General features: G+C 39.2%; 1 protein-coding gene across 1 annotated transcript in view; it reads left to right on the top strand.

Annotated features, from left to right (window-relative positions):
- ech1 (enoyl CoA hydratase 1, peroxisomal) overlaps window positions 1-10,141 on the top strand; it is a 55,911-nt gene extending 45,770 nt beyond the window's left edge. The window contains 11 exon segments of the mRNA XM_034168538.1: window positions 2,889-2,965; window positions 2,967-3,011; window positions 3,155-3,179; window positions 3,182-3,202; window positions 5,735-5,799; window positions 9,151-9,221; window positions 9,325-9,396; window positions 9,502-9,516; window positions 9,518-9,545; window positions 9,547-9,651; window positions 9,752-10,141. Coding sequence (XP_034024429.1) covers window positions 2,889-2,965; window positions 2,967-3,011; window positions 3,155-3,179; window positions 3,182-3,202; window positions 5,735-5,799; window positions 9,151-9,221; window positions 9,325-9,396; window positions 9,502-9,516; window positions 9,518-9,545; window positions 9,547-9,651; window positions 9,752-10,081 — 854 coding nt within the window. The 3' untranslated portion in view covers window positions 10,082-10,141.
- Window positions 10,142-10,378: the final 237 nt, after the last annotated feature.

The following is a 10,378-nucleotide window of genomic DNA, read 5'->3' as shown; positions in this document are numbered from 1 at the left end:
TTTCCCTCCTGGAGGAATCAAGCACTGAAAGATTGCTGGGTGTGTATTCACACACCCACCATTAACTGTTTCTGTTTCTGCCAGCAGTACCGGGTCTGACTGCGGAAGACAGTAGCCACCTGGGGCGCAGGACTTGGCGGCTCCGGTGTTCTTCAGATCCGTTGGCGGTGGAAACTGTGTGGGATCCGGCTCTTCTCTGGCCAGACGTCTTCTATCTTCGAGCCTGCCCACACATCACTTTGTGTATGATTGACCATCCTCATCCTCTGTTATTGTCTGTATTTCGTTGTGCGATTCACAACATTAAATTGTTACTTTTTGGCTTATCCATTGTCCGTTCATTAACACCCCCTGTTGGGGTCCGTGTCCTACACTTTCACAACAGAATTCACAAAATCACTTACTCTTTGGTAACTGGAGCTTTCCACATTAACATTAAAGTCTCCACACATAAAGAGCGTTTTGTTTTTGATTTGATGGAATAATTCTATTATTTTATCTGTAAATTTCACAACACAAGAGTCTGGTGCTCTGTATACACAACTGATTAGAATATTTTAGATGTTTCATGTACAATTTCCACTGTCACAATTTCTATGACATCATCTATAACTGTCATTTCTTCTACAATTTTACATGTCAGATCTGTTTTTATGTACAAAGCAATACCTCCACCTTTTTTTCTCTTCTATTTACAAAATATAACGCATATCCCCTCCATTTGAACATCAGCCATGAGGTCATTTTTAAGCCCAAGATTCTGGTGATTGCACCAATGCTGAATCTATTTTTAACTGGTTTAAATAATCTTTTTATTTTTGACATTTTATAGTACAACCTTCGAATGTTAATGTAGAGTGACAGGGTATCTTCAGTAATTTTTTCACTATTTAACTGTTTTTCTGTATAATACAACCAATTGTAGTCGAGTCAAATATACTTTCAATCAATATTGGGTGTCTATGTCATATATTTTATCATCTGTTTCCATATTTGATATCGATTTTTTGTTGGTCATACTACCAACTGACGTCATATTCATTTGTCTACTCAGGTCTGTACTTTGTAAGGTCCTCCATGTCTCGATTTGTATACCCTTGTTCCTTCTTTCACTCTAATCCAAACCCTACAGTTCCAGACCTATGTAGCAACAATATGTTTCTGTTTTTTTAATAGTCTTGCTTCCCGGGCAGTATCTGCATTTTTTTCCTTAGATGCTCAGTTATATATACATTTGTTCCTTTCAGATTCTTTGCCTGTTTTAATAATTAATTTTGTATTTTCTGCTTATAAATCGTATTATTATATTTGGTAGTTTATTTTTACTGTCTTTGGATGGAATTGTGTGACAGTCTGAAATAGTGTCTTGATGTATGACAACACCTTTTTGATTTAAAAAAATTTGTAACTTGCTGTTCTAGTGTTTGTATTCTTCAGGTGGTGCATCCTCCCCACTGGCTCCACCAGAATCCACCACCCTTGCGTACGACCGATGTTTTGTTTCCAAACCAGTTATTATAACATCATCCTTTTCTAGTATATTGTTCAAGTTCATCCATTTGAGAAATCCATTTGAGAAATATTTGGTGTGTTTTGCAGTGTGTATATTTGGGTGTGTGTGGGTTAGTGTGGTGGTGTTTTTGTTTGTTTGTTTTGTAAAAAATGAAGCATCTTGTGAATATTGAGCAAGTGCTTCAGTTTTTTTTTTTTTAATTGGAGCAAGATGGAGTGCACAGCATGTCGCCAGAGTCTGAACTAGACAGTGAGGATTCTGATGATGAAGGAAATGATCTGTCTTTTGTTCTGTACGAGGAACCAGAGCAGGTGGATCCTCTGACATGCACACAGATCTCCACAGCAGGACAGATCACGCACTTCTGTTTGCAGCTGGGCTCCGTCTCTGCACCGAGTCCTGGGACGCAGCGATGTAGACACACACTGCTCCAGCAGTGGCTCCAGGCGCATTTGTTTAATGCATGGAGATCAACGTTAGCTTCGTTTTCATTTTGTTCCTCTTTCGTCCCTTTTGTGCTGTTGATTCACAGGCTATTCAGTGATAAAGCTCCTTCGTCCACCTTTTCTCAATGATTTGTGACTTTTTTACTTATATTCCTTTATTCAGCAATTGTCATATGCTGTGTGACTGAGCCGTAAGGTTCGGCTCAGCTTCATAGTCTGCAGGGGCTTGGCAGTGAAACACAAAGGGCGGGCCGGCTGATGACGTAAACAGCAGGTGCAGATGGTTGTTTGTGCTTAGTACAATATAGTGAGTGATTAAAGTTTGCATACACATTATCGAGACATTTTTGGAAACAAGTAACAGAACACCGCCCGGCAGGGGACCGGCTGGGAAAACAGGTGTGCGCCTTGGCTCATGAACATGCCAGGCGAGGAGCACAGTGGAACCTTGAGTGGCAGACATTTACATGTGAACAGGTTTAACATATGCAGGTTTGGTTCATCAACATGCATAAGGCAGGAAACACAATGTAATTTTAAGTGGCTGACATTTATGTGCGAAAAGGTTTAACCTAGAGTGGGACACTGACATGGGAATTATGTCCCACAACACCATGGCGTGTGAAACATGCATGTGTGCGCTACACGGCCCCTCCCAGAATTCACCATAGGGAAGAATAATAAAAAAAAATCATATATTCGTTAGAATAAAACAATTTTTTTCCAACAGTCATACAGAATGTGTATGCCTTGTGGTTACACAAACAGGACAGCATACAGATATGATAATTAATAATTCAAGAATGCTTCATGAAATAAAGTTTTGTGTATGTGTTTGTATTAAACATTCATGAAGCAGTTTATATGTGCCTTTTAAATATTTTGTGGTTGATGTATATTTTATTATTTTGTGCTCTGTGACTGTCCAGGTATTGACTTAATGGATATGGCCAGTATTCTCCAACCAGAAGGCAACGACACTGCCAGAGATTCCTGGAACATCAGAAAAAACTGTTGCAAAATTCCAAGAAACATTCTCCGTTATAGAAAAGGTTAGCATGAAGAGCATGACTGTTTATTACACGGGGAATCTCTTCTTCTAAGACCAGTCAAACATGATTTAGAGAGTTTGTGCAGACCTATAATCTCTTGGTCGTGATGGGTTTCATTATAGGTAACTTTGTATTACCTCTAGTGCCCGAAACCTTTGCTGGTTGCCGTCCCGGAGCCTGTGTTGGAGGGGGTAGGACTTTTATTATGTTGTTTTAAGTTGGTTTGATGCATATCTGTACTACTGAAGAATGGTAGATTCTTAAAGTAATTCTTTGTTCAAGACCTGCCAACATTACATTTTTATGAATATTATTATTTATGTCAAGTTGTGTGTGTGTGTGTGTGTGTGTGTGTGTGTGCGTGCGTGCATGCGTGTGTGCATGTGGCTTGATCACGCAAAAAACTGGGGAGAGCTGATATTTGCCATTTGGTATGCTTATGTATTTTGGGTCAAGGATGAACGCTGCGAAAACGGAAAGTTGGATAGGACAAATATTTTTGAGAACTTAGTGATAATAGCTCACCAATAAACAATGGGCGTTGTGCTACAATGCACCATGGCAGTTGAGGTTTTGGGGTTTTAAATGTTGTTATTGTGCTTAATGTTTACCATGTTCCTAGTATTATTGATTTATTGTGTTTTGTAGTTCACTTGGTTTAGTCAGTTAAGTGTTACGTTTTTGCTACCATGAGTGAGTTAAGTGTCATGTTGACACCATGAGTGAAATATGTAGTGCTTTTAATGGCTTCTGCCACCATTTGCTTGTCAAATTAAAAGCACCTGCATACTGGCAGAACGCAGAAAACACAAACAGCTGTGGTGTGTGCAACTTTAATCATGCACATGCTGGGAGAGCTAACATATTCTGCTACATATAGCAGAATACAGACAAGGGAAACAGCTATGTGTGTGCTGTGCGTGCACGCAATGTTTGATCACGCAACAAACATGCAAGAGCTGACATTTGCTGTTTGGTATGCTTATGTATTTGTGTCAAGGATGATCGGCGCGAAACCGAACTTTGATAGGAGTAATTTTAGAGACGCGACATATATTAGCTTACAACAATAAGCAATGGACATTGATATTTACATCCTGGACTCGCACGCCAATCTAGCAGGGGGGTAGTAAATCACCTATATATTAAAAGTGTGAGTGTGTAATTTATTTCGTAAGTTCAATGTAAGTACATAATATAATTGTAATGCGTTAGAATTGAAATGCATGAATGACACAAGAAAGTAAAAACACGTATTTCCATTGTGTTCCACTTAATCAAATGACAAAATAGAAGTAAAAATAAAATGGTAATAATAATAATGCTGATAGTAATAATAATAATAATAATAGTGTGTATATAACAATACCTTAAGACAGTAAAGTAACATTAAAAAATAAAGTAATTTAAAGGAAATTAAAGGGTTGAATTCTTCTTCAAAAAAACTGTTGAGGTCTAAGGTTCTAAAAACATTCTGGACTGACACGCCATTCCAACTCATTGTAGAAACTGCACAATTTATTACCATCCTTGAAAAATGTCAGCTACATATTTTATAAACACTACCAAATTGAGAGCCTTTAGGTCCCCATGGGCAATTCGCATAGTTATTATTTGTAAACACTTTTGCAGGCATGATGCCCATTAGGGGGCGCCCCTATTCTTTGACCCAATTTTGTTAGACTTGTACTGCGGTTTTGTAATTTGTCTTTTTAAACCAGTAGTGAAAATAAATAAAAAGTTATCAAAATTGTGGTCTACGCAAAAAAAAAAAAAAAAAAAAAAAGTTTGACAGAAAAATGTTATTGTATGGCGGCATGTCAAGTTTGGAATGGTCTCATTGGTACAACCCCAATTCCAATGAAGTTGGGACATTGTGTGAAATGTAAATAAAAACAAACAGAATACAATGATCTGCAAATCCTATTCAACCTATATTCAATTAAATCCACCACAGAGACAAGATATTTAATGTTCAGACTGATAAACGTTATTGTTTTTGTGCAAATATTTGCTCATTTTGAAATGAAAAGTTGGGATGAGGCAACAAAAGACTGGGAAAGTTGATGAATGCTCAAAGAACACCTAATTGGAAACAGGTAAATGTCATAATTGGGGTATAAAAGGAGCATCCCCAAATGTCTCAGCCTTTCACAAAGCAAAGATGAGGCGAGGATCACCACTTTGTGAACAACTGCGTCAAAAAATAGGCCAACAGTTTAAGAACAATGTTTCTCAACATTCAGTTGCAAGGAATTTAGGGATTCCATCATCAACAGTCCATAATATAATCATAAGATTCAGAGAATCTGGAGAACTTTCTACACGTCAGCGGCAAGGCCGAAAACCAACATTGAATGCCCGTGACCTTCGATCCCTCAGACTGCATTGCATTAAAAACCGACATCATTGTGTAAAAGATCTTAGGAACACAGGGACACTTCAGAAAACCATTGTCAGTTAACACAGTTCGTCGCTACCTCTACAAGTGCAAGTTAAAACTCTATCATGCAAAGTGAAAGCCATACATCAACAACATCCAGAAACACCACCGCCTTCTCTGGGCCCGAGCTCATTTGAAATGGACAGACGCAAAGTGGAAAAGTGTGCTGTGGTCTGATGAGTCCACATTTCAAATTGTTTTTGGAAATCATGGACGTTATGTCCTCTGATTGAGAAAAGAGAGACACTTTGTTTACTGTGGTTAATATGAACTCTGGCAGGTGTCGACCTGATCACTGCCTGTGATATTCGCCTGTGTACCCAGGATGCCTGGTTCCAGGTTAAGGTATGTACAAGATAAACCTTATTGATCCAGCAGCATTAGGATTATTAGAGTAGAAAATAATACCAGAAATGCAAAGGTTCTTGAATAAACTTGGTAGAAATTAGCAGTGTAACAGTACACCAGAACACATCGTTTCAAGATCACTGTACCTTTCATATCATGGTACATTCCTGTCAGGTTTCCTGATACACGAATAGAACAAAACACACAACTAAAAAGACCCAATACTATCACTTGAAATGTTTATCAGTTTGAGGATCTAGTTTTCATATCCTGAACATTCTCCCTGATGTTTTAATGTTTTTTTATGTGATTATGCAAAACACAAATATCTGAACATAATATCATCAATAGCTAGTGTTGCAAATGTCAGTTATTTCATGGTACACAACCCAGTTTTTGGTAGTGATAACCATGTGAGGCTTCATGAAGTATTTGGCATTTTTGTTTTACCCACTAGATGGCAGTCTATTCAAAGAAGCTCTTAAAGCACAATCCACTTCCTTGGAACCCTTTTTTGAATACACACTGCCATCTAGTGATAATCAACACATCCACCACCACAGAATTGCCCCCAAGTTCTGGATGTTAACCATTTATTCAAAACCCCCTTTGCCACAGCCAAGTGGAACATGGGTGGCCCCATGTTCTTTGGCCTTCTCCAGCTGCCGGGGTCCTGCACCACATGGCCAAAATATTGTACAGTAGCTGTTGTTCCCTTACATTGATAGTGATACTCCTTCCTAATTTCAATTTCAATTTATTTTCATTTATATAGTGCCAAATCACAACAATGTTGCCTCAAGGCGCTTCACACAAGTAAGGTCTAACCTTACCTACCCCCAGGGCAACAGTGGTAAGGAAAACTCCCTCTGAGGAAGAAACCTCAAGCAGACCAGCCTCAAAGGGGGTGACCCTCTGCTTGGGCCATGCTACAGATACAAATTACAGAACAATTCACAAAACGAACATAAAGGAAATGTTGCTGGTGCACAGGACAGTTTCTGGAAGCAATGCTTCCTAAGCAGTTCCTAAGCAATGCAGTGGTACCCAAGGATGCTCTGAAGAGACCTAGTACCAAAGATATTCCGTCGTCACCTTAGATGACTGGTCAGTGTGTCACGACCATACATAATGTGCCGTATATCACATTATGACAACTGATTAGCTGATCGATCTAATATTTGGACCACTTCTAGTCCTATTGGTTGTGGAGACAGCTTGAAAAATGTTTTCTTGACTCTATTTTTGAAGGTTTTGGCCAATGTGGTCCAATGATTAATCTCAAAATACTCACCCAATGAATATTTGTACCATGTTTGTCTCATACCTTTAAGTTATTCTGTCCATATGCACATACAGTTGTGCTCATATGTTTACGTACCCTGGCATGGAATTTTTGATTTTTTTTTTTTTTTTTTGCTATTTTTCAGAGAACATGAATGATAACACAAAAACCTTTTTTTTCACTCATAGTTATTGGTTGGGTGAAGCCATTTATTGTCAGACAACTGTGTTTACCCTTTTTAAATCATAATGACAACAGAAACTACCCAGATGGCCCTGATCAAAAGTTTATATACCCCAGTTCTTAATACCGTGTGTTGGCACCTTTAACATCAATGATAGCTTGGAGTCTTTTGCAGTAGTTGTGGATGAGGCTCTTTATTTTCTCTCATAGTAAAGCTGCCCATTCTTCTCAGCAAAAAGCCTGCAGTTCCTGTAAATTCCTGGGCTGTCTTACATGAACTGCACATTTCAGAGCTCAATGATATTGAGGTGAAGAGACTGAGATGGCCACTCCAGAACCTACACTTTATTCTGCTATAGCCAATGACAGGTCGAACTGGCCTTGTTTTGGATCGTTGTCATGTTGGAATGTCCAAGTACAACCCATGTGCAGCTTCTGGGCTGATGAGTGCAAATTTTTCTCCAGTATTTTCTGATAACATGCTGCATTCATCCTGCCATCAATTTTGACCAAATTTCCTTTACACCTCACACATCCCCAAAACATCAACAAGCCACCTCCATGCTTCACAGTAGGAAAGGTGTACTTGCCATCATAGGCTTTGTTGACGCCTCTCCAAATGTAACATTTATGGTTGTGGCTAAAAAGTTCAGTTTTGGTTTCATCACTCCAGATGACTTTGTTCCAGAAATTCTGAGGCTTGTCTCTGTGCTGTTTGGCATATTGTAAGAGGGATACTTTGTGGCATTTGCATAGTAATGGGCTTTCTTCATACAGCCCATTTTTTCTTCTCTTTATTGTGCATCAGAGAGTCCTGTATTTCAGCTAAAGTTATTTGTGGGTTTTTCTTTGCATCCCTGACAATTTTCCTGGCAGTTGTTGCTGAAATTTTTGTTGGTCCACCTGACCGTGGTTTGGTTTCCCTCATTTTCCACTGCTTGCTTAGAGTTTGAACCCTGCTGATTGGTATTTTCAGTCTCTTGGATATCTTTCTATATCCCTTTCCTGTTTTATACAGTTCAGTTACCTTTTGCCCAAGATCCTTTGACAATTTGTTTGCTTTCCCCATGACTCAGACACCAGAAACGTCAGTGCAGCACTGGATGAAAGATGCAAGGGTCTGTCAGGAGCCCAGAAACTCACTGACCTTTTATACACATGCACTGATTACAAGCAAACAGATCACAGGTGAGGATGGTTACTTTTAGTAGCCTTTCAAACCCATTTGTGTCAACTTGTGTGCATGTTATCCGGCCAAAATCACCAGGGCACATAGTAAATTTGCAGAGTAAAATTTACTCTGCTGGGATAACGTTTGGTACCAGTCCAAATTGAGTTAAATTTACTCTATCACAGTGCTAAATCAACTATATCACAGTGTAGAATCAACTTTTATTGGAGTAGAAGCACTTGATTTGACAAGATGGTAGAGCTGATTTCACTCTATAATAGATTGTATTTTACTCTATTTAGACTGGGATTAAATGTTACCACGGAAGAGTATATTTTACTCAGAAAAATTTACTGTGTATGGAAACTTTGATCACAGTCATTTGGGTAGTTTTTGTTGTCATGATTTAAAAAGAGTAAACAGTTGTAAATGGCTAATAAATGGCTTCACACAACCACTAACCATCAGTGTTGAAAACTGTTATTTATATTCTCTGAGAAATGGCTAAAAAATCAAAAATTCTGCCAGGGTATGTAAATTATGAACACGGCTGTAAGCAATTACAGTACTCTGCTGCATTGCCGGTGCATCCTAAACTCTTATCTTTCCTAAAACTCAAGCCTTCACTTCATAGCACAAACAAATAAAATGGCTTTGTTGTCCCAATACTGTAAGACGACTGTCATGTCATGGACTTTTTGTTTTACAGGAAGTAGACATTGGAATTGCAGCAGATGTTGGAACTCTGCAGAGGCTTCCTAAGGTCATTGGCAGCCGCAGGTACACAGAACGGTTTGTGATCATGGAGGTTTATCCCCCACTCTATTTTCTGTTAAAAAGTCAAACCTGCATACGATGATGTTCAGTGTTTTGCTGCCCGCAGCCTCGTGAACGAGCTCGCTCTGACCGCCAGGAAGATGTACGCAGATGAAGCTAAGAGCAGTGGATTGGTCAGGTAAACATGGCCGATCTGATGCTAACATCCATGTCCAGTTTTGGTTCATTCGGTTTTTGTCTGACTTTGAATGATGTTATACTTTGGAGTTTCCTTCCTGTCCAGCCGAGTGTTTCCAATAAGAAGCCATGATGGGTGGAGTGCTGGAGCATGGCTGCAGAGATCGCCAGTCGCAGCCCTGTAGCTGTACAGGGCACCAAAATCAACCTCCTTTACTCCAGAGACCACAGTGTGGAGGAAGGCTTAAACTACATGGTGAGAAAATCAAACACCAGCTTCACCTTCTGTCACATCACACCATGATCTTTTCAAATGGGTACAGTTCAGACACTGACCTCCACTCCTGTTTCTGTAGGCCACGTGGAACATGAGCATGCTGCAGACACACGACGTGATGAAGTCCGCTCAAGCTGCCATGGAGAAGAAAAGTCCCAAGACCATTGTTTTCTCAAAGCTTGACTCTGAGCTCCCTGCACCAAAGAACTTCAAAATTCCGTTTTCTGTTTTTAATGCATCCAATCAAGTCCTGCTATTAAAGGTACTTATTGAAAACTCATCCAAACTCTTATCTTTCACTGCGGACAGCGAAACACTGAACGTCATCACATGCAGGTTTGATGCAGAGATCAGTCTCTACATCAAACCAAGTTGTTTATTTTCAACAATCTCTTCCAATTCCGCGTGAAAATCATTAGAAATGTTTTAATCCCATAAAAACGTGGACTGGTTAGTTCAGAACCTGACAATAGAAGTGGGCAAAACTGTTGCAAACATTTTTCATTTCATGATTAATGTCTAAAAGTCATTTATCTCCTTGTAGAATTCCAGTGTGACTAATTATTACAGTTTGACTAATTATGTCTGACTCAAAGAATGTAATTTTGACTTGTCCATATATGTTTGGACACCAAAGGTTTTTGGACTACAGCACCATGAAGAGGTTGAAGGTGTCACAGTGACACTTGGACCTGATCCTTCCGGA

The sequence above is a fragment of the Thalassophryne amazonica genome, chromosome 4, assembly GCF_902500255.1.
Source record: "Thalassophryne amazonica chromosome 4, fThaAma1.1, whole genome shotgun sequence".
NCBI lineage: Eukaryota > Metazoa > Chordata > Actinopteri > Batrachoidiformes > Batrachoididae > Thalassophryne > Thalassophryne amazonica.
This window is presented reverse-complemented; position numbering and strand designations above follow the sequence as displayed.